Source organism: Spermophilus citellus (genome assembly GCF_964194105.1).
Source record: "Spermophilus citellus genome assembly, chromosome: 5".
Classification (NCBI taxonomy): domain Eukaryota; kingdom Metazoa; phylum Chordata; class Mammalia; order Rodentia; family Sciuridae; genus Spermophilus; species Spermophilus citellus.
Genome location: NC_138186.1, coordinates 50,961,053 through 50,986,224, shown reverse-complemented (window position 1 = coordinate 50,986,224; position 25,172 = coordinate 50,961,053). Strand labels below are relative to the sequence as shown.

At 41.3% G+C, this 25,172-nt stretch overlaps 1 protein-coding gene across 1 annotated transcript in view; it reads left to right on the top strand.

Moving 5' to 3' along the window:
- The first annotated feature begins 1,086 nt into the window (after positions 1-1,086).
- LOC308650064 (diphosphoinositol polyphosphate phosphohydrolase 1) overlaps positions 1,087-25,172 on the top strand; it is a 106,120-nt gene continuing 82,034 nt past the window's right edge. The window contains exon 1 of the mRNA XM_081295991.1: positions 1,087-1,487. Coding sequence (XP_081152117.1) covers positions 1,389-1,487 — 99 coding nt within the window. The 5' untranslated portion in view covers positions 1,087-1,388. The remainder of the gene's footprint in view (positions 1,488-25,172) is intronic.

Here is a 25,172-nt window from a genome sequence, read left to right as displayed (position 1 = left end):
GGCTTTCCATCACTGAGCCCTTTTTATGATTCTTAATTTTTTTCCTAAGGCTAGCCTTTAACTTGAGATCCTACTGCCTCAGCCTCCCCTGTTGGGATTACAGGTGCACACCATCACACCAGACATAAAATCCTGATTTTTAAAATTATCATATAAAGTACAAGCAGATTAAAAAAGGGTAATAAGCAATTCACAAATCCTGCACAAGATTTTTCAAATGTTTAGGATATTGTAATGGTACTAGCTTGGTCGGGGCAGCCAAAAACATTCACTGTTCATACTCCGTTTTTGTTTTTAGTTTTTCTTTCTGGAGAGCATGTATTATCTTTTTCTTAAGAATATGTTTAACATCCACAATATATACCCCTTGTGTATTGATAGAACCGATGTTGCATGATTTACATTGTGTGTGTCCCTTACATCTTCCCTCTGGCATTCGCCTCCCCACAACCTGGCTTCAGTGCTGGGATCCAACCCAAGGGCTCATGCATGCTAGTCAAGCTACATACGCAGCCCAGTATTTGCTTTGTGCATCAATAAAGAATTGCAGAATAAATATTTATTCCTTCTAATGGACAATATGTCCCAGCCTACAAGACTTTCGAGCTTCAGACTATCGAAACAACGTGTGCAATTCCCCGCCCCATTTCCATGCAGTTCCTAATCCCAGACACTTCGGGTGGCACTCTCGGATGCATTTAATTGTACCCATTCTCCTCCAGACGTCCCCCCACACCCTCTCCCAGACTTGACACACAGGGCCAAGGGCCCGGCGGCATGACCTTGGGTCATCCTTGGCCGCAGACGCGCGGGGTGACCTTGGGCAAGTCCCCGTTTTCCGCTGACCCGCGTAGCTGGACCCTTGGCTCCGGGCCAGGCGCCCACGCCCCTCTCTTTCCTATCTCCCTCAGCTCGCAGCCCAGGGTCCCCAAGCCTACGCTGCCAGCGTAGCGGCTGCCTGGAATCGTGCGGCCCTCTCATTCCAGACGCTGGTTTACGCCGCGCGGACTGGGAGGGCGCGATTCCCGAACGCGGCCTGCGCCAGGGGCTCGCGGCCGTCCCACAGGCTGGCGCAGTCTTACGCTGCTGACGCAGCGCGCCCAAGATGGCGGCGCAGTCGTCGTCGGGGGTGGCGGCAGCAGAGGGGGCGGCGGCCGTGGCGGCAGTGGCGACGACAGCCGTGACGGCTGCGGTGGCAGCGCGGGACCTGGGCCGGGGGGAATGAGGCGGCCGCGGCGGACGAGCGGCGGAGCCGTGTAGCAGAGAAGCGCCTTCCCCTCCCTGCTTCCCGTGGCCGAGCCGGGGACGCGCGCGCGCGGCCGTCAGGAGCGGGCTCTCCACCCCTCCACTCCCGCGACCCGCACCGCACCCCCACCCGGGCTCGGAGGATGATGAAGCTCAAGTCGAACCAGACCCGCACCTATGACGGCGACGGCTACAAGAAGCGGGCCGCGTGCCTGTGTTTCCGCAGCGAAAGCGAGGAGGAGGTGAGGCGCTGGGCGCGGCGGGGTCGGGGTCGCGGGCCGCTGGCGGCCACGGCGCGGGGGGCGCGGCCGCCCGGCGGGGTGTGCGCGGGCAGCTGACTGGGCCGCCCGGCTCCGCGCGAAAGAAATTCCGACGGAATTCCTGAGGCGGGGAAGAGGGGGACATAAAAGGGCTGGCGGGGCGGAGGGGAAGCGTCTGTGAGCGGGGCCGGGGTGGACGCGCCCGCCCGGGGGGATGCCAGGCTGCCGCCAGGGCGCGGGGGGCGGCCGCTGAGCCACCGGGGAGCGCCCGCGGGGAGCAGGCAGCGGCCGGGAGGGCCGGTCCCGGGTCCGGACCCCCAGCTCTGACCTAGGAAGGGCAGCTCCGCGCTTGTCAGCCCAGCACATGTGTGCAGAGGCCGCCGTGCACGAGGCGCAGGCCGGCCTTTGTGGCAGAGAATTAATTTTGTCCGCTTCGTTGGCAGGTTTGGGGTTTGTGAGGGATTATGTGTGAGCCCACGCCAGGGACCGGAGTTGCATTAGGAAGATTTAGGGCGTTGTGCACAAGCCAAAGCCAGCTGTTGACTTTACAGTGCGCTGGTTAGCCCGATGGTGTAGCCTGAGAAGAAAGGACACTTGAGAAAATAATTTCTGGGGACTGATTTTTTTTTTTTTTCGTTTTTATTGGGAAGACCAAAAGTGGCACTTAAGATCTCTGCCGTTCCTCCGCTGACCTCTAGCAAAACCCTTAGGATTAAATTTGCCAGGAAAATAGAACTGTTTTAGAATCTGTTTCTTTTTGCTTCGGGTACTTAAAAAAAAAATCTCGTTTTCTCAAAGCCGTTTCTGTGGTGATGAAGGGAATTCAGGAAAGGCACATGTTTTGTAAATCCACAAAGAATAGCTGCTTTGGAAATTCATAAGATGCCTGTGGGAACGCATTTTTCTCTTGTGCATGATGGTAAAATGGCAGTTAGGCTGGAAACAATGAAGGACAGTGAAATTCAATATGTTATATTCCAGCGATCAGCAGTGGGCTATGGTGGCAGGGTTGCAGTACAGTGCAAGTGTTGAAATGGGGGGGAAAGGAACTTGACCCGTTAGTTATGAAAAGAAGCTGTGATGAAAGAGACGGACGGACTGCCAGGAGTTGCTGCTGTCCAGAGATATTTAGGAGGAAGTGGGAATTTAAATTACTGCCTGAAGAAAATCAAGGAAGCACTAATTGTGCTCTTGAGGGATCCCATATGTGCCCTTTTCCCGCAAAACAGAAGAAAAGATATGGAAATGTATACTTTGTGACCTAGCCTATATTAAAAACGTCCCTCAAAGAGATGCTTGTAAGAGTGATACTAATGAGGGCCATTTTGTAAATTATGTACTGTTTTGGAATACATACTTGAGTAAAATGAAATTATTGGTGGTGGTTCCTGTTCTAGAGGTTTTGTTCTCTTCATTATCATATCATATTATGGGAAATCAGATGGTACGATAGGCTGTTAACTGGAGGGAAAGCAAATTAGCATAATAATGTTTTTCTACACTATGCTTAAGTCTGAGAGCACCCTAATTATAAGTAGAAGGGTGTATAATTTTGTCGTGAATGATACAAGATTTTTTTTTTTTTCAAATCATACTTGAAATTGAAAACATGTGAGTATTTGGGATAAATTGGAGACCCTGTGTAGAACATAAGCAAACTAATAAAAACTTGATTTTCCATTTTCTGTTAGAAGTTTTATCATGTACTGATATTAGCGAGTTAATGTTGCACGTTTACTTGAATGTTTAGGCTGCCCAGCTGCTGCTTGCAAATTAGACTAGGCATAAGACCTACGTTTTTAGGAGCTTAAGATCTTAACCTGTTGAAAGAAGTTTCTTGAATGGATTAAAAGATTTGCCTGATCATGGAGTTTCCTTTAGTGATTTCTTTTTGAACGTTGGTTAATGAGCAGAAGAATCATGTAAATCTTTAATTACAGATTCAGTTTGTGTTATAGCTAAAGCCTGTGAAGAACAAGAAAAATAAGTGGGCCCATTTTAGACTTATTCAGTTCATTTAAGCAAGTATGTTTTAAATAAAGAACCTACTATGGGTGCAGCTCTCTGTCATGTGAGATTTAAAGAAAATCATCCCTTCTTATCCCAAAGTAGTTTTAGATGGGGTTTCTTAATTGAGAGGGATTTTGGACCACAAAATAATCTCCAGAGCACTGTTCAACTTTCAAATTATATAATTGTGTTGGAAGGGAAGTGATTTGTTAGTTCCAGGAGAACTTTTATGTTCTCAATAGATGTGCCAGAGACTGGAAGTATTAGCCACCACACATTGTGGGAAAGTGAAATTCAAACTTAACAGGACATTCAACCCAATTTTATATTTTAATGGGAACTAATGGCTTTAATTAAGATAAATAGTTTACAGAATATTATTAGCATAATATAGTTTTAATGTAAGTATAAACATAAACCTTGATTCATAAATTTAATTAGCTAGTGTCAAGAAACAAAAACAAATGTGAGGAAAAAGATGGAAATATTAGAAGATAATTGACCATTGAATAAAACCCTCTAGCATTGTGTTTTTTTCAGCCTCAGAAAACTTTACTTATAGGCCAGTAGTGAGAACAGCTGAAATTCAGATCCAGGTTAGGATGTGTGCACATGGAATGTTTACTGAGTGTTCACTGAATGTTGGGAGTGAAGGAGACAGGCATGAAAGGAGGGGGCTCTGGGATTAGTGGGAGAAATAGAAAAAGAGGCCCAAATACAAGATGAAAAGGAGTTCTCTTTCTTCCAGACTTCTGGCTTCTTTTCCTGTTGATAAACTAAAGTTAACCAGAAAAATTCCCCATAACAAGTTCTACTAATTATTTGATGTTTTGATGCTGGACATCAAACAATACATGCTAGGCCAGTGCTCTGCCTCTGAGCTGCACCCCCATCTCTTACTAATGTCATTAACATTTTGATAAAATCTTGAGTTTGGGGTATTTGTGATAATGAACACATTTCCATAGTCCTGTGGACCTAATGTACAGGGGACGTGCTCTTAACCAGCCCCCACTCCAGTCAGCTTGGCTCAGTGAACATTGGTTACTCATCAGGCCACTGGGTTCCCTGTACCCCAGCCATGGTCTCCCAGAAGTGAAATTGTGTGCTTATAAGGAGTCAGGTGTACTTATTCTTATATCTGTTCATGCTCATCATATTTGTTGTTGTAATTATGCAACTTAATTAAATATGCCATAGGTCAGTGAAATTTGAGTTCAAAAAGGAATAGTTTATGAGGAATATTTTAAATGCTTTGGTAAAAGTCTATAAATGCAAGTCACTAAAATAAAATTACTGCTCAATTATATATGGCAGAACAGACTGGAAGAGATTGGGAAGAAATCTTGATATTTTAGAAGGACTTTGCTTCTGTATTACTTTATGAACGTTTTTAGGATTTTGTTTTGTTTTGGTACTGGGAATTGAATCGAGGGGTCCTTAAACATGGAGCCACATTCCCAGCCCTTTTTATGTTTTATTTTGAGATAGCATCTCTCAGTTGCTTAGTACCTCCTCACTAAGTTGCTGAGACTGGCTTTGAACTTGTGATTCTCCTGCCTCAGCAGGAGAATATAGGGAATATAGGCATGCACCATGGCAGGGTTTTTGTTTTAAAGAAATTAGGACTGGAAAACAGGTCCTTCATTATGTGTGTGGTGCAGGAAAGACAGACAACTTCAGTAAGACTCATACTTAAAGCAAGATCTTGGTCTTACAAAGATTGGTGAATAAATATACTTTTATATTTTATTTTGGTACTCTGGATTGAATCCCTGGATGCTTTACCACTGAGCTGTTGCCCTATTCTTTTTATTTATTTATTTAAAAAATTTTTTTTTAGGGGCTGGGGATGTGGCTCAAGCAGTAATGCGCTCGCCTGGCATGCGCAAAGCGCTGGGTTCAATCCTCAGCACCACATAAAAATAAAATAAAGATGTTGTTTCCACCAAAAACTGAAAAATAAATATTAAAAAAATTCTCTCTCTCTCTCCTCTCTCTCTCAAAAAAAATTTTTTTTTTTAGTTGTAGATGAACATAATACATTTATCTTATTTGTTTTTATATGGTGCTGAGGAGCGAACACAGTACCTCACATGTGGGAGGCAAGCGCTCTACCACTGAGCCACAATCCCAGCCCCTCCTTTTTATTTTTTTAAGACAAGAGTCTCACCAAGTACTTAAAGCCTTGCTAATTTGCTAAGTCTGGTTCAAACTTTTGATCCTCCTACCTCAGCTTCCTGAACTGATGGACTTATAGGTATGCACTATTGCACCCTGCTTTATATTTTTTTAATATGCTATATCATCCAGTTTATGGTACTTTATCATATTTAATAAAGTACCATATTTAATTATTTAATTTAATATGAAATTTATTAAAATTTTATTCCGAATTGGTAATATGGCATTTATCTTTATCATAAACCATTACCTAAAGTAATTCTAGCGAGATTGTCTCCCTCTCTCCCTTTTCTTTTTCCTTTCTTTCTTTTTCATTTATTTATTTATTTATTTTTAGCCTCTATAATGAGAAGTGATAAATACTAGGGGGAAGAGACAGTCTTATAAGAATTTGTACTCTGTCTATCCTCTCTGGAGGAGAGGTGAAGAATGTAACACAGGCATTCCATACAGTTGAAATATCTAGGACTGTGAAATACTCTTAGAAGAGCCAGTGATACGGAATATATGAAGATAACGTCACGGTGTCTGGGAGAGTTAAAGCTGCTCCTGAAGGTCTTTCGTCTTTCCTTCCTTCCTTCCTTCCTTCCTTTCTTCTTTCTTTCTTTCTTTCTTTCTTTCTTTCTTTCTTTCTTTCTTTCTTTCTTTAATATTTATTTCTTTTTAGTTCTCGGCGGACACAACATCTTTGTTGGTATGTGGTGCTGAGGATCGAACCCGGGCCGCACGCATGCCAGGCCAGCGCGCTACCGCTTGAGCCACATCCCCAGCCTTCCTTCCTTCCTTCCTTCCTTCCTTCCTTCCTTCCTTCCTTCCTTCCTTCCTTCCTTTCTTTCTTTCTTTCTTTCTTTCTTTCTTTCTTTCTTTCTTCTCTCTCTCTCTCTCTCTCTCTCTCTCTCTCTCTCTCTCTCTTAGACAGGGTCTCACTATTGTCTGGTGTGGTTTCAAAATCTTGGGCTGAAGTGATCCTCCCACCTCACCTTCCTAAAAAGCTAGGACTATGAGGAGAAAAAAAATGAAGACTAACAAAATTGTGTCAGTTAGAATTCCTTGTGTATTAGAACTGTTTTCAAAAAGAAAGGATAATGCTGGGTGTGGTGGTTTCATGCCTGTAATCCCAGTGAGTCAGGAGGCTGAGGCAGGAGGATCATAAGTTTGAGGCCAGCCTCAGCAACTAAGTGAGACTAAACAACTTAGTGAGATCCTGTCTCAAAGTAAAAAAAATAAAAGTAAAAAGGGCTGGGAATGTGGCTCAGGATAAAGCACCCTTGGGTTCAGTTCCACAGTAATGTCTCCCCCCACACACCACCAAACAAATAAATAAATAAATAAACACCAAAAGGATGAAATTTAAATTTTAAACTTTTCCACCAGCAGCCCTACAACTCTTGACTGGGGGAGTGCTTCTGCATTTTCTTAGATCCTGGAGCTCACCAGGTTGGTTGGGGAGATGACTGACACTGAAGATCCTCAGTAAGCAGAGACTCTGGTGGCCTGAGTGTTTGTCTATAAAATGCCCCAGAGGAGCAAGGGGAAGGACGTCACTGCAGACCACACCTTCCAGCAGGCTCTAGAGAGGGGAGTAAGGTGCAGGTGGCAATCCCAGGGGTAATAACCATGACGAAGGGCTTCCAGTAGATCCCAGGCTGGCTGGGGAGTATCTCATTGTCCAGTGTTACATCGTTCTAAGATCAGGATGGGTGCTCTGATATAGTCATTGGACATTTCTGCTCTTCATTTTTCAAGATGTTTCCCAGAGTCTGTTTTTTGTTTTATATTGTTGGCTTTTTTTTTTTTTTTTTTTTTTTTTTTTTTTGGTACAGGGATTGAACCCAGGGGCACTTGACCACTGAGCCACATCCCCAGCCCTTTTTATTATCATTATTATTGTTTTTATTCTGAGACAGGCTCTGGCTGAGTTGCTTAGGGCCTTGCTAAATTGCTGAGGCTGGCCTTGAACCTGCAATCCTCTTGCCTCAGCCTCCTGAGCTGCTGGGATTATAGGTGTGTGCACCTCTCTGGCTTGGTGTTTTTTGTTTTCCCTTCTGCCTGCCCAATACCAGTTAGTTACTCATTTCTCCCATTATATACTTTTCTCCCCCCTTTTCCAGATGTGACTTCTGGGCTGAAGTCCTACTGCAATCCTCACTGCACTTTTTTTTTAAACAACTCTGCCCTACTCTTGCTTTAAGGTGATTCACATTTCTCTGTAAAAATAGTGAGGTATGCCAGACTCAGCAGTGCTTGCCTGTAATACCGGCTACTTGGGAGGATGAGGTAAGAGGATCACAAGTTCAAAACCAGTCCCAGTAACTTAGCGATATCCTGTCACAGAATAAAATAAAAGGCGCTGGGGACATGTTTCAGTGGTAGAGTGCTTGCCTAGCATGTGGGAGGCCCTGGGTTCAATCTGCAGTAAAACACACACACACACACACACACACACACACACACACACACACACACAGTCTTACACAGTTGCTTATCTACTGTGTGTGAAGCAGTCTGTAATTTTTCTTTACAGCCTAGTACAAAAGAGAAGGGGCTTGCTCAGGAATACCTTTGTTTACTCATCTCCTCAGCCCAGCTGTGGCTGGTCCCTGTCCCCCCATCTGTCCTGCTGATTCAGCAGCCTCATTCCTGCAGTGTCTCATCTCTCCTGCATCCTTTCTTTCTCAACTTTATCATTCCAGGGAAAAGAGGCTATTATACTTCTCATTTTAAGAAAAACAAGGGGAGAAAAAGTTCTCTCCGTGCCATATTCCCTCCAGCTACCATCCTAGTTCTCTCTTCCCTTTCATGATAATTTTTCTTGTCATTGCTCTCTCTGCTTCCCCTCCACCCATCCATCCTTTCCTGAACTCATTCCACGTAGGCACTTTCTTCTATTGTTTGCTGAATTCCTCTTCATGATAATTTACAAGTTATTAACTCAATGGCCAGCTCTTAATTCTTGTGTTTTTTGATTTTTCCTTTCTTCTTTTTTTATTTTATTAAAAATATATGTATGTATATATTTAGCTTTTTAGGTGGACACAATATCTTTATTTTATTTGTATGTGGTGCTGAGGATCAAACCCAGTGCTTCACACATACCAGGCCAGCGCGCTACTACTTGAGCCACATCCCAGCCCCCTCTTCTTTTTTTAAATATTTATTTTTTAGTTATAGGTGGACACAGTATCTTTATTTTATTTTTATGTGGTGCTGAGGATTGAACCCAGTGCCTCACGCATGTTAGGCGAGCGCTCTACCTCTGAGCCACAGCCTAGCCCCTGTTCCTTTCTTCTTGACATACTTTCTTCATCAGGCTTCTAGATGATCTCCCTAGTTCTTCTTCCTTTCTGATTGTTCCTTATTGTTGTAGATTCCTCCACATTTCCTGACTTCTCTTCATTCCAGTGTGTGAGAACACAATCTTTGAACCCTTTCTTTTCCTTGGACTCATACAGTAGACAGTCTCACCCCATCTTTAAACACCATTTTTACACTTTGTTTTTGTTTTTTGGTAGTAGTAGGGATTGAATGCAGGGTCTTGCGTATTCTAGACAAGGGCCCTACCTCTCAGCTATATTCCTAGTCACCCCCACCCCTTTTTAAAATTAAAAAAAATTTTTTTGTAGTTGCAGATGGGGCAGCATGCCTTTATTGTTTATTTTTGGTGGTGATGGGGGTTGAACCCAGGGCTTTGTGCATGCTAGGCAAGCACTCTACCAATTGAACTATATCCCCAGCCCCCCTTATTTTATTTTTTTAATGTGGTGCTAAAGATGGAATCCAGTGCCTCACATGTGCTAGGCAGTGCTCTGCCACTGAGCCCCAGCCTTTTTTTAAATCTTGAGAAAGGTTGACTTTGAATGATCCTCCTGCCTTAGCCTCCCAAGTTGTTGGGGTTATAGCTTGTGCCATCATACCTGGCTTTTTTTTTTTCTTCCTTTGAAATAGGGGGTATCCCTGCATTGCCCAGCCTGGTCTCTTAATTCCTGGGCTCGAGTGATCTTTCCTGTCTCAGCTTTCTGTGTGGGACTTCTGAGCTATGCCACCGCATTGGTGTACATTGATTACTTTTAAATGTCTATTTTTAACTCTAAATTCTCCTGAAATCAGGACTTGAATGGCCAGCAATCTACTTGATATTTCCATTTGGAAATATGATAAATTCCAAAGCCTAAACTGATTTTTTTCTTTCTTTTTTTTTTGGGGGGGTGGGAATTGAACCCAGAGGTTTGCATATTCTACCACTAAGTTACACCCCTAATCCCCAATTGAATTTTTTTTTAAAGAGAGAGAAAGGGGAAGAGAGAGAGAGAGAGAGAGAGAGAGAGAGAGAGAGAGAGAGAGAATTTTATATTTATTTATTTATTTTTTTAAGTTTTCAGTGGACACAACATCTTTGTTTATATGTGTTGCTGAGGATCCAACCCGGGCCGCACGCATGCCAGGCAAGCACGCTACCGCTTGAGCCACATCCCCAACTCCCAATTGAATTTTTTTAAAAATATTTTTTAGTTGTGGATAGGACACAATACCTTTAAGTTTTTTTTGTTTGTTTGTTTTTTAATGTGGTGCTGGAGTTGGAACCCAGTGCTTCACGAGTACTAGGCAAGCGCTCCACCACTCAGCCCCAGCCCCAGCCCCAACTGAATTCTTTATTCCATCCACCAAAAAAACAAACAGCAACAAACTCCTGCTTTTCCTGTGGTAAAAGAAATCTTGATAATATCAGTTGCTCAGATGGGAAACCTTGGAAATCGTCTTTGAGTCTTCCCTTTCTCATACCCACATGTCATCTAGCAGAAATCACAACTCTAGCGTCTCCCAGCATTCACTGTGCTGCTCCTCCCTGGCCAGTCCTTGCCTCCTGCCTGACCGGTGCCTTCCTAACTGCTCTGCTTGTTTCTGCCCTCCCTCCTCTAGCCGACTCTACCATCTCTGCAAGGCTGATTCATCAACACAGAGGTCAGATCACAACACCTGAAGAGTACATCCAGAGTCTTAACTGTGACTTCTAAGGTCCTAGATGATCAGATCCCTTGCCACGGCTCTGATAATATCTCTTCCCACTCTCCCTCTTACTCATGCCTCTTTTCTAGACATACTGGCCTCAGGGTCATTTCTCCCCCATATTATCTGCCTGAATCACTCCCTCACATTAGGTCTTTGCTTAATGTACCTTATCAGACACGTCTTTAATGATCACACTGTTTAAAATATCGATGGTCTCTTGTCAACATGCGTCTCCAGTGCTTGTTATTATTTGACAGCACATACCACCAACAGACATATATTTATTTGTTTATTGTCTTATTTCCTCCACTAGAATGTAAGCTAGTTTTTGAAGATTTTTGTGTTTTTATCTGTTTTCACTTCTCTGTCTTCAGTACTTAGAATGTAGAAATATCCAGTTGTTGAATGTGTGATTGAATGAATGACTCTGTATAGTCCCTGCTTTTAAGAAGCTTACTATTTGCACTGGGATGTGGCTTAGTGGGAAAGCGCTTGACTCCCAAGCTTAAGGTCCTGGGTTTGATCAGACCTACCCACATCCACACCCACACACTTTTGTCTAGTGGAGGAACTGATATCCAAAACACACTGAATGCTAGTGTCTACCAGTAGTAATACATTGATAACTGTGTTCCAGAGAATTCTCCCAGCTCTTTGCTTATTTCCAGTATTTTAGTGACAGGGTATTTGATAATCATGAGTATCAGCCCGATTCCAGTGAATGTGCTTTAGGTTGTAAATCTTTTCTGAGGCTTACTGGATAGTACTATAATAGGACGCTCAGGATTTCTTTCAGACATTGAATATTGTGAGTCTGTGTCATCTTGCAGAATTTTAAAAAAAAGTTTTTGGTTGTCAATGGACCTTTATTTATTTATATGTGGTGCTGAGAATCGAACCCAGTGCCTCACACATGCTAGGCAAGCGCTCTGCCAACTAAGCCACAACCCCAGCCCCATCTTGCAGAATTTGTGTTGGGTGATTGATACATAAACTAGATCTCTATTTCTAGTGGCACAAGTACCTGAGGGCAAAAGATTTTTTCATTTTGCTGATATCCTAGAACCTTTTATTAATACATAAATATTCCAGAAAACCACAATCGAGATAGTTGCTATTTTAATGGCTTGTTGATAGTGGTTCCTAGTTAATAATGTATGTCAGATCTGAATACTAAAATTAATTAATATTAAATAGGTCATTTGGAGATGGAGGTTGATAGGGATGGTCATAAAATGTTCCCATGATCTTGTTCTTTATCTAGGTCAAGGTTTAAGAAATATGACGCAAAGTTTGTGGGTGCTGTCCTGACACATTTGATTTATGGTGGTTAATGTTAGTGACAGAACAAAGGAACTTTCTCAGGTGGAATAGGTAACAGGATAAAAGAAGAGTAAGGAGTTGAGTTTGGAAATAAAATCCTCAAATTTAAAATTTAATAAAGAAACATACCCCAAATCAGTTTCTCTGAGTAAAGTCCTCTCAATACCCAAGAAAACTTCCTTGAACCACTTTGAGAATTTTTGCCTTAATGTAACATGCCTGCATCTTTTCCACAGCCTTCCTGAATGAAGCCTTTGTTTCCTGATGTTTTGAATAGTGAAAACTGTTGACCCATTCACTCACTTCTTCCTTTCTGAACTTAATTTATTGAGTGCTTATGTCCAGGCTGGATGCTATTCTGGGGACACTAGTGTCAGAACAAAAGTCCTTACTCTTGTGAAACATCAGATAAAATTCAGGGAGATAGTATTGAGCAAAGAAATCAGTGCACATGATGAACTTAGGCAGCAGGGAGTGCTAGCAGAAAGTAAGTGTGAGAGTGGGAGTTTTGGCATATTTTGGTTGGGTGGTCCCCTCTGAATGACAAGGCAGAGGGAAAAATAGTTACACTTCAACGTGGAAATGACTTGGTCTGGAGAAAATACAGGAAGCAGGCCAGTGTGGCTGGAAGCCAGAGCTGGGGGAGCGTGGTGGGAGAGGTGGGAGACAGCCAGCTGGGGTGGGGCTTCTCCTTGACCCTTTCCTGCCTCCGCCACCAGGAGCATCCAGTGAAACCAGCTTCTTCCTTTGAATGTGAGGGGTAGGAATGAATGGGATGGTGAGAATTTATTAGAAAAAGCTGTATTAAAGTAATGTAAGAATGGAGATAAAAGGAAGTTCTATAGTTTTTAAAGAAGTTAATCTGAAAGGACTCCATCTCCCCCCAAAAATTTAAGACGTGAGGAAAAAAAGGAAGATGACAAAGGGGAGAAGAAACTTCATGAAAAATAAGGGAATACTGTGTGATGACCTAACATTTCTTCAACTCTTCTTAAGACAATTTAGTCAGAAAGACTTGTTGGAAATTGGTAATACTGGCATGCGGTACAAAATTTGAAAAGGGTGTGGAGTGAAAGGTGATTCTCCTTTCATGTCTTCCTTTGCCACCAGTTCCTTGCCCTAGATTCTACCACTGCTACTAGTTTCTTTGTATATATATATATGTATGTATAATGTATAGTGTATGTGTGCGTATGTGCATGTCAAGCTCTTGCACACTAGTCAGTCAGGTAGTTAGAACTGATATTGCAAATGAAAGATCTGGAATCAACAGGTGCAGTGGTGCATACCTGTAGTCCCAGCTGCTTGGGAGATTGAGATGGGTGGTCTCTTGAGCCCATGAGTTTGAGGTCTGCCTGGGCAACACAGAGACCCTGAATAAAAAAATACATACATACATAAAAGATTGGGGGACAGTTTTTGCTTAATAGAATAAAGATTTGTGAAATTTTCTTAGAAATTTATTAGAACCCATATCAGTTGAATACCTATACTTTTTCATCACTTGCCTAGTTTTTTGAGGTTTGTTTACATAAAGTGCTAAGACTAGTATGTGGACATGGGGTCAGTTCTTGTGAGACAGGCAGGAGAGAGCTGGAGTGTGGAAGTCAGTTTTCTAACTGACCTTCAAGTCCTAAGAAGCAGCTTAGCAGTTGTCTGGGTCAGACTGGGCTTGCTAACTCCTAGACTGTCTCATTGTTTAGACTACTCAGAAGAACTGAAAAAAGGAACCTTGTAAGCTTAAAGAACCTTTCTTTTCAAGGTAATGTATGAGCCTACACCTGTTAGGAAGCAGTTCACTTTAGCCATATGCTTAATCCCTGGCTGTGGAATGGGAACCTGTAGAATTATGGGTGAAATTGTGGTTTTTCAGCTCCTTCTGAGGCAAGAGGCCATGTCTTAAACTACTTTTGTTTCTTCTTCCCACCAGTCCCCCAAAATGCCAACAGAGCTGGGTGTGGGAAAACCTGAATAGAAAAACTTGACTTGAAAAAGATCATTGTAATTTAATCTCCTTATTTAATTTGAAATAGGAAAAAATTGCTAAAAGATACACCCATATTAAAATGTAATTGCAAACGTATTTGCAAAGCAGAGTAAGTGGTTTTATTTTTTTCTCTTTTGGACATCTCATCCCTTTTAGGGTGTGCTTGTGCTTCTTAATGCATTTAATCAGAAGTCAACTGTTTCTGCAAGTCTGTTGTGTGTTTCATCCAAATATACTTTTAAAAATTCTTAGTTTAGAACACACTTTACTCTATTTTAAATGGGAAATTGACAACTTGAGTGTCACAAAGCCTTATTTTATGGTGTATTTTTTGAGCACTTCTAAGACGAAATAAAGAAAGTGAATTTTTAGTTCAGTATTAGAGAGAATGAAAACTTTTATTTAAAAGGAATAAAAATTGAAATGTACAGCAAGTAGGAATAAGGAGAAAAGGAGTATTATAAATAAAACGATCCCTTAAATAGACTTTTTTTTTGTACAATTAATCAATCTCTTTGTTCATAAAACAACCTTATGGTTGTTTTCTTTTCTCTGCGTCATTTATTTAACATCTTTTGGATAAGCTTTATAAGCGCAACATTGCACTGATGGACAGAAGTGGACGTGAACTCAGACATACAGTGCTAATGCTTCTATTAAGAAGAGGAAGGATAGTGATTTTTCTTTGAATATTTAGAAATTCTAATAAAACATGCAATAAGAAGTTGCTTTTATGAAACACTTTTTTTGTGTGTATAACTTGAACTAATATATCTTAAATATGTGATTATTATGATAGTTCTTGGAAATTTGATTATTTAATATTTTCACTTGCTTCCTCTTTGCAGAAATGACTTACTTGCTGGACCATTAGCTGAATATACTGAGCCCTGGAGTTGATGCTCTGCCAGTTCTCAGGGATGACTGTACTTTATTGCATGTCTAAGAAATTATTATTATTATTATTATTATTATTATTATTATTATTTTAAAGAGAGAGAGAGAGAATTTAATACTCAATTTTTAGTTTTCGGTGGACACAACATCTTTGCCTGGATGTGGTGCTGAGGATCGAACCCGGGCCGCACGCATGTCAGGCGAGTGCGCTACCGCTTGAGCCACATCCCCAGCCCTTAACTTTATTTTGTTTATTTATATTTTTATGTGGTGCTGATCCGAACCCAGTGCCTCACATGTGCTAGGCAAGTGCTCTATCACTGAGCTACAACCCCAGCCCTGGCCTTGAACTTTTAATCCTTCTGCCTCAGTCTCCCTAGTGGTTGGAATTACAGGGGAATGACACCACATCTTTTTTTTTTTTTTTTTAACTTGAAGTACAGTGCTGTGGAAGAAAAAGGAAAAGAGATTCTTCTTGCATTTGATTAAGTGTGTGAATGAGGACTTGGCAAAGGACTTGACTGAGGGATTTAGAGAAGGGTGTGCTGTGGCCAGATTAGGCAGAAGAGGTCAAGGTCAGTAGGGGCAATAGCTTATGTAGCACCACCTCTTTAGAAGAGCTTGGGTAGCTGTGCAGGGATGTAGTATGTATTGGATGATTTTTTTTTTCTGGCATAAAATCAGAAATCATTGAATATAGTATATAAAGAATTCTTCTGTAAATAATTTTGGAAGTATTTGTGTCTCTGGGAACAGGGATGTTTATTATTTCTAGAATTTCTGGCCAACCTCTCCTTCCTCAGAATACTCTTGTCTCCTTTTTAGAGAAAGCCCATCCTGAAGGGGATGAGGGGCCCATCTTTTAGTGCATAAATTGAATGGGCCATTATGCTATATCCCTTTTCTGGTGTGCCTACATGAATGCAGTACTAAGGCTTCAGTAGTTGGCTTTTCAGTGCTTGGTGTCTGGCTCCTGAAGAGGCTATGTGGAATCCCAGGGAGGGCATTGGCTGTGTGCTGACCAGATGCTTGTGCTGAAGACCCGGGTTGTGGCTTTTGTTGCCAGCCCTGGAGTGCCTGTGGTATGACGCCAATCTTCCAGTCCTGGCCTACAGTCCTTGCTACTCCAGTTTTCTGAGCCTTTGATTTTCTTCCAGTAAATTCCTTTTGGCTTCATACCACCAGGCTTGGTTTCTGTTGCTTGCAACCAAGAACTGTAATACACTATCTGAATAGTTTTTAACCTAACCTCCTTAGTAGTCCATTACAGCAGAAGAAATTTATATGTATTGACTCAGAAAATTACAATTTATATTTTTGGGAGAGATCTTTTTCATTTTACTTCTGAAGCAGGCTTTAAATTTTTAAATTTTTTGAAGTAAAAAATGTGTTCATGCTAATGGTCTTAAAATTGATTTTATTTTAAATTTATATATACACACACACACACACACAGATGATAGGCCTTTATTTTATTTATTTATATGTGGTGCTGAGAATTGAACCCAGTGCCTCACACATGCCAGGCAAGTGTGCTGCCGCTGAGCCCCAGTCTCAGCCCCATAAAATTGATTTTAAATGGCGAAAAAATAATCCAGAAATTAGAGGAAATGTAACTGACAGTGGCTTGAACTCTTGATTATTTTTATGAAATGCTTACCAGCATACTTATGCCCTCCCTACCATCAATACTTAGTTTTTAGAACTGTTCTAAAAACTGTTCAAGAATGTCTGAGGTTTTTAATGTTTTAAATCGTGTGGTTGTCAAAGACAAGATTTTAAAAATCAATTTTAACAATTCAAGATTAAAAAAACTGTAGGATGCTTTTAAAATACATATCTGTACTTTGCAAGTTCTATCTTGGCTAAGAATTGAGGTCTTTATCTCTCTAGGTGTAGTGATAATTTTAAAACTATGATATGTTCCCTGCTCTCCAGGAAGAATGCTTTTTTAATTGATTAAATGACCTTCAGCCATTTCAGTTCAGTTGAACAAGTGTCTTGTGTGGGGCCAGACAGGAAAATTAAAAGAATCAGGACTTAAAAAGTATATGGAGCAATAAAGAAAACGGAGAAGAGACACTGTTTGGAAGTACTTAATTTTGGAGGCAAAATACACAAGTGGTCAGTCTTGGGCTCTAAGAAATGCATAGTTAGAAGGAAGAGGAGAGGGTAGTTAGGAGGAGGGAGCCCAGCACGACAGAGGGTGGGAATGAGTTAGTGCACACCAGAGATCCAAGCACCTGAGTGGCTTGGTGGGGTGGCAGGGCAATAAAATGGGGGTGTTGACAGGGAGGGAGTTTGGGGGTATAGAGCCTTGGTTTAAGAGAATGAGGTCTCACACTGGGGACCACAGTTGTCCCTCACAAGGGTTGTTGTGTAAAGGCTCTGCGGGATTAACTCCACAGGCTTCTCCCCAGAGGGAGTGAAGGAGTGACTTAAGTGATGTTGCAGTCAAAGGAGCAGACAGATTGGGTGACAGATGGTGAGTTAAAGATGAAATAAGAAGCCTGGGCTGGGGTTGTGGCTCAGTGGCAGAGTGCTTGCCTCATACGTGTGAGGTACTGGGTTCTATCCTTAGCACCACATAAAAATAAATAGATAAAATAAAGATATTGTCCATGTATAATTTAAAAAATATTAACAAAAAAGAAGCCTGTGGGTGACAATGACTTATAAATGACCTGGGTAATAGGAAAGATGGAAATTTAGAAGAGAGATTGGTCTTGGAGGGAAGATGGGACTTCAGTTTTTTCATGTCCAATTTGAAGTAATGATAGGAATTGAACTGACAGTAGTTGGAGACGTGTGGCTAGAGGTGTAGTGAAAAATCAGGACCGCAGCCAGAGTAGGGCATCAGTGACCTCAGGGAGAGGGTGGAAAGTGAGCACAAGAGAAAGTGGGCAGGGGGAACAGTGGAGTGCAGCATCCCAGTGCTCAGGGAGGTGCTCAGGGAGGTGGAATGGTGGAAGCTGAGGGAAGAGAACCTTTTGGAAAATTCTGCTGGGCAATAGTGTCAGACCTGGAGCAGTCAAATGCCGCGAAGGTGGGGTGTAGCAGCAATGTTAGTGATGACTTTGGAATGTGGTTTCAGTAGAATGATAAGATGACATGTGGACTTGGGGTGGCTAAATCAGGAAGGAAGCCCCCCCCTTTTTTTTGGGAAGGAAGCCCCCCCTTTTTTTCTGCCATTGGAGGGCACATGAAAGAAAAAAACCCTAGAACCCAGATTAATATTGATGTGGATTTGAGAAAGTCTCTTCTAGATGGCCTCATTCTGGGGAGAAGTTAAACATATTTCTGGAAGTGGTCTGGTGATAGGAGTTTAAGAGGCAAGAAAAATTGGACAGAGTTGCTGTGGTGTAGTCATGATCGAAGTGATGGTTCTATAGGAGGTGGAAGTGGAGGTTGAGTGGTGCTTATCCTCACACAGTCATGGGCCTGTTGGGCATGGGGAACCATGTAGGCAGCACAAGCGATAAACCACAAGCAGGAGAGACAGTTTCAGAGTTTATAATCTAGGCTTAAAAAAGGAGAAGAACTTTCAGTGTTGAAGTTTTGTATATTTTTTTTCCTTTGCTTATAGGAGCTAGAGAGGGGAAAGGGAACAGTAGAGATGTTTTAAGGTTGGATGGAGACTGATTCAAGAACATCAGAAACGGTCAAAGGAATCAGGAAATTGAAAATCAGTTGCTTTATATGTGGAATGGGAATAAGTCGTACCTAATTCATGAAGTTGTTGTGAGACTTGAGTGAGGAAAGAGAAATAAAGTGCTTCTGAGACATGTAGTAAATGCTCAGAAAATGTTAAGTGTTGTTATTGAGATACAAGAGGAATCCCACTGGTCAACCAGTAATTATGATATATAGAGGATAATAGATATATAGAGGATAATAGCAGCTGCAAAAGAAACCTGTCCATATGATTTAGACATGGAGCAGTAACACATGCTAGATCGAGAAGAAACAGTGGGAAAGGAGAAGACCTGAGTGTCAAAGGGTGAGAAGTTTGCTGCTACTCCATTGTAGAATGTGTAGGCATTAAAAAAAATAAATAAAAGAAGATAAAAGAAGATTCTGGGACTTGGGGTATAGCTTAGTGGTGAGCACTTGCCCAGAGTGTATGGGGCCCTGGGTTCTATCTCAAGCACCATGGGGGGAAAATGAGTGTGCATGTCTTGATGATAGTGGCTTCACAAGCCAAGTATAGTGGCACACATCTATAATCCCAGTGATTTGGGAAGCTGAAGCAGGAGGATCCCAAGTTCAAGACCAGTTTCAGCAACTTAGTGAGGTCCCAAGCAATTTAGGGAGACCCTGTCTTAGAATAAAAATTTGAAAAGGCTGGAGGTATACCTTAGTGATAGAGTGCCTTTGGGCTCAATCCCCAATTCTACATACACATACACACACAAAATGTATAACAGCTTCACACAGTTGCACAAAGATAGACTTCAGTGTGGTATGTGATTCAAAAATACAGAAAAGATAGATTTTTTATTTTTTTAAGTTTTTGTTAAAACAAAAGTTGTAGTTGGACATAATACCTTTATTTATTTTATTTGTATGTGGTACTGAGGATCCAACCCAGGGCCTTGCATGTGCTAGGCAAGCGCTCCATTGCTGAGCCACAACCCCAGTCCAAAAGGAAAGATTTAAAGGGCCTTATGGCAGTAGGTAAGACCTGAGGCTATAGAATCTTTAAATTTGTCAGTCTGGAAGTAGTCTTAGGCATGATTTATCCTTCTACCTCAGTGAAAGAAGTAAAAGGGTGTACAAATCTGTCTACTGTGATATTTCTGGTAAAATAATCTGTGCAAAGACAGGACATTCATTTCATCTGACAAATCCACAAGAGGGAGTTAAACAAGTAGAATGGAAAAATTTTGAATAAAAATATATTTCTAAGACTGATTCATAGCACCAGCATTTAAAACAAAAAACCTAGGGCTGAGGTTGTGGCTCAGTGGTAGAGCACTTGCTAGCACATGTGAGGCACTGGATTTGATCCTCAGCACCACATAAGAATCTATAATTAAAATAAAGGTATTTTGTCCGCCTACAATTAAAAAAGATACATAAAAAAAACAGTAAACTGGTGGAATGAGAGGCTCTCATATAATTATAGAAACGTAGTCTCTACCAACTCCAGCAGCATCTGCTGTTCTGTTGTTAGTTTGCTGTAGTTGATCACGAGTCCTGGCACCAGTGCTTGTGTATTGTGGGAAGAAGCTGAATTTATCAGAAAGATGGATATTTTCGGTAAATTTTGGATGCAGAATAATACTTTTGACCATTTTTTTTTTAAAGAGAGAGGAGGGGGGGAGAGAGAGAGAGAGAGAGAGAGAGAGAGAATTTATTTATTTATTTATTTTAGTTTTTCGGCAGATACAACATCTTTGTTTGTATGTGGTGCTGAGGATCGAACCCAGGCCGCACGCATGCCAGGCGAGCGCGCTACCGCTTGAGCCACATCCCCAGCCCCACTTTTGACCATTTTAGTGGTATTTCTTTCATTATGAGGATGATTTATACTCACTATATAGCAACTTTGGAAAGTAGCCTTTGAGTCTAGTAAGTTATAAATTACCAGAGTTCTTGTTCTTTTTTTATTTTTTATTTTTATTTTTTTTTGTGTGTGTGGTTCTGGAGACTTAACCCAAAGGCATTCCCACTGAGCTGTGTCTCCAGCTGCCCAGGCTGGCCTTGAACTTGAGATCGTCCTGCCTCAGCCTTTTAGGTAGCTGGTATTATAGACCCGCGCCATCATGCCTGGAAACCAGAGTTTAAAATGTCTTCTGCTCATAGTTTATCGTTTCTGGCACTGCATGGTGCTGTATGCACAGGAGACCCACAATTGTTTGTGAAGATAAATGTCGATAAGCCTCGAAATAATGTCCTCCAAAGCATATAAAAGTAATTATTTTCTTTAATCAGTAATGTGTTTAGTTTTACAACATTGTGATTGATTTGGTTTATAATTTTATGATCTTTTTTAGCACATATAAGCATTTTTTCCTTGCCTGGTTTCTGTACATATTTTAAAAATCAACTCCTATTTATTTATCTCTATTTATTTATTTATTTATTTATTTATTTATTTATTTATTTATTTATTTGTTGTGGTTAGACACAATACCTTTATTTGTTTTTATGTGGTGCTGAGGATCCAACCCAGGGCCTCAAGCTCGCTGGGTGAGCGCACTACCACTGAGCCACAACTCCAGTCCAACATTTTTATTTTTTAACTTTATTTTTTGCAGTGCTGGAGGTCAAACCCAAGGACTATGTATGCTAATCAAGCGCTCTACCACTGAGATGCACCCCAACCCCATACATGTATTTAATGGCTACATGTCCACTATACAGATGAAAGAATTTATTTAAATGTCCCTCTCATGTTGTAGATACATTGTTAAAAATCACGAAAGATGATAATATTAGTGACTCCAGTAATAATTACTTTATTTTTGTCCCATTTCACAAAGTTACACATTTTAAAAAATATATGACACTTACCAGCCATTTTAACAAAGTTGTCCTCTGCTTGCCACTCTCTTCCCCAGTGCTTGCTGACAGAAACCAAGCATTCCAGGTATGGTGGCACAGACCTGAAACCCCTGCAACAGGAGAGGCTGAGACAGGAGGATCTCAAGTTCAAGGCCAGCCTGGGACATTAAACAAGGTCCTGTCTCAAAATAAAAAAGACTGGGGATGTAGCTTAGTAGTAGATTTCCTCTGGATTCAATCCTCAGTACTGGAAACAAAACAAAAATAAAAATAAGAAGTAAACCCTAAGTACATGTATGAAGACACGAATGGTGTGAGTCTACTTTGTTCACAGCTATATATATGAAAAATTGTGCTCTATGTGTATAAAAGGAATTGTGATGCATTCTGTCATATATAACAAATTAAAATTTTTTAAAAAGAATAAGAAGTAAATGTAATACTCTATTCATTTAATCAGGGAACCACATAAACTGTGATTGATAGGATAGAGAAAGAGTGTCAGACATTTTTATGTATGTCAGTGGGATTTGTTAAGTTTAGGGTCATCTCTGATGATTTCAGAAATGACCAAGTGCAGATTTATTTGCAGTAAGAAATCAATAACATGTTTAGTAACAGTTAGACCTTCTTGTTTGCCTTGTTGCTTCTTGTCTACTGGGTACAAAAGTTACTGTCTTCAAAGCATTTGGCAGTAGTCAAAAAATTGCTCTTCAGGGCTGGGGATATGGCTCAAGCGGTAGCGTGCTTGCCTGGCATGCGTGCGGCCTGGGTTCGATCCTCAGCACCACATACAAACAAAGATGTTGTGTCTGCCGAAAACTAAAAAATAAATAGTAAAAAATAAAAAAAAAATTGCACTTCAAAGACACAACAAAGTGGTAACAAACATTTTTAATGCATCTTTTCTTTGTTGGTGTTTGTCAACAGAATACCAATTTAAAAAAATTGTATTTTGTTTTAGCCAGAGAAAATACATAAGAATTTACCCAGTAGTGCTAGTTATCACCGACTTGATGGTCAACTCAGTCTAAAATTAATATCTAATCAATTACCAAGTCCTGCCTAGGGAATCAAGTTGGACATCGATGTCCCCCATTCTGGTTCACTTAGTGTGTGACAGATGTTGTTGCTTGGCTGGCCCCATGCCCATCCTTACCTCCCTTTCCACTTTTCCAGTTTTCTTTGCAATCAGGGATGCTGTTTGGTTTATAATTTTATGATCTTTTTTAGCACATATAAGCAGAAGTTTGCTGAAGAACAGATGTGACTGGCACTATTTTTTGTCTTGAACATTGAAGTGATATTTGAGACTATGCGGTGACAATCGTAAGAAGGGATGTGGGAATGCAAAGGTATAAAGAGTCTGAGACCAGAACCAATGCTGTGGTCCCTGCCTGTAATACCAGCCCCTGGGAGGCTGAGTCAGGAGAATAGCATATTTGAGGCCAGTCTGGATGACACGACCATGACCACGACGACGACAACAACAACAAAAAAGGGCTGGGCAGGGGCTGGGGTTGTGGCTCAGTAGTAGAGCGCTCGCCTCACGCGTGCAAGACCCTGGGGTCGATCCTCAGCACCACATAAAAAAATAAGTGAGGGCTGGGGATGTGGCTCAAGTGGTAGCGCGCTTGCCTGGCATGTGTGCGGCCCGGGTTCGATCCTCAGCACCACATACAAACAAAGATGTTGTGTCCACCTAAAACTAAAAAATAAAATATCAAAAAAAAAAAAAATAGATAAATAAGTGAAATAAAGGTATTGTGTCCAACTACAACTAAAAAAGAAATATTAAAAGGGGGGGCTGGGCTGAGTCTATAGCTCAGTGGTAGAGCACTTGCCTAGCATGTGAGGCACTAGGTTCGGTCCTCAGCACCACATAAAAATAAACAAACAAAATAAAGGCAAGCTATCCATCTACAGATACCAAAAAAAAAAAAAAAAAAAAAAAAAAAGTTGGGTACCCTTGGGTTCTGTTCCTGGTACCACATAAAATAGAGAGGAGAGGAAGGAGGGGAGGGGAGTCTGAGTCTTAACTGCAGCCTGGTAGGGAACCTGGTGGGAGGAAGGACCCAGCCTAGTACTTTGGGTGCCAAACCCTGGAGTAGAGGCTTTATAAGATATTTGGTGGAGGTCTCTGTAAGGACTTTGGCCTTAAAATGTAAAGACTTGGACCTGGAATGAGATGGAGAGCCATTGAAAGTTTTTTAGCAGAGGAGGGACATAATCTGAGATGAAGTTATAAAGGATTTCCCTTGCTTCTGTGTTGAGAATGGCTGTGTGGGAAAGAGGGGAAGGGTGGGAGCAGGGAGACCATTTAGGGAACTTTTACTTTAATCCAGAAGCTGAAGATGGCTTAGATATAGGGTGGTAGCTACAAAGATGGTGTGAGGTGGTCCCACTTGGGTTCTATTTGAAGGTGCAATCTTTGACCAATGACCATGAGATGTGAATCAGGTCGATGGTACTGAACTTTGACCATCATAACTGGAAGAATGGAACTACCATTTTCTAAGTTGGAAAAAGGATGGAAAGGAGAGATTTGCAATGCAGAGATCAGCTGGACACAGAAGTTGGCTTTCAGGGGAACAGTCTAGACTGGAGATATAAATTTGGAAGTTGTCAGCCTATCCAGTGGTGTTTTGAACCACAGCCTTGACAAAAGCCACAAAGGGAGTGACTATATGTAAAGAAGACAAGATGATTTGAAGACCAAACCCTGCAGCACAGAGACTGAGGAAGTAAGGAAAGAGTAGTGAGCAAGAGATGAAGAGGACCAGAAGAATATGTGTTTTAGAAGTCATGGAAAGATTGTTTCAAAACAGAGCTAATGTCACTGTGGCAAGTGCTGTCGGTGGGTTGATTGGACAATGGATCAAGAAGTGTGAATAAGAGTAGACTATTGGATTTAGCAACAAGAAAGAAATGGGTGAGGGGCTGGGGATGTGGCTCAAGCGGTAGTGCGCTTGCCTGGCATGCGTGCGACCCGGGTTCGATCCTCAGCACCACATACCAACAAAGATGTTGTGTCCGCCGAGAACTAAAAAATAAATATTAAAAATTCTCTCTCTCTCTCTCTCTCTCTCTCTCTCTCTCTCTCTCTCTCTCTCTCTCTCTCCCCTCTCTCACTCTCTCTTTAAAAAAAAAAAAAAAAGAAATGGGTGACCTTGAAAGGTGGTATAATTCTGTTTGAGGCGGATTTAGAAGAGAATGGGAAAAGAAGAATACAAATCAATAATACAGGCTGAGTATCCCTTATCTGAAATACTTGGGACAAGAAGTTGTGTGTGTGTGTGTGTGTGTTTGTTTTGTGGGGGTCAGATATCATAAAGATCTAGGGAAGATCAGTGGAGTACAAGAAGAAACTAGCAACAGGACAGGGAGAAAATATAGAATGATTTTGACAAAATTACACTATGTGCATGTATAAATATGCCACAGTGAATTCCACCTTTACATCTGTAAAGCACCAATTTAAAATAATTAAATAAATGAATGAAAGGAAGACCAGTAGAATAGTGCACCTCCATTTTGACTTTAAGCTGTTACGTGTCATGTATGGATTTTTTTGTGCCATTCGTGACATTATGTTGTGCTCAAAAAATCTTGGGTTTTGGAGCATTTCATATTTTGGATTTTTTTATTAAGTATTCTCAGCCTGTAATAGTCAACTTTATTGAAGAATCTTTGCTATAACAAGTAGCAGACCTGGGCGAGGTGGCACATAATCCTAGCTACTCAGGAGG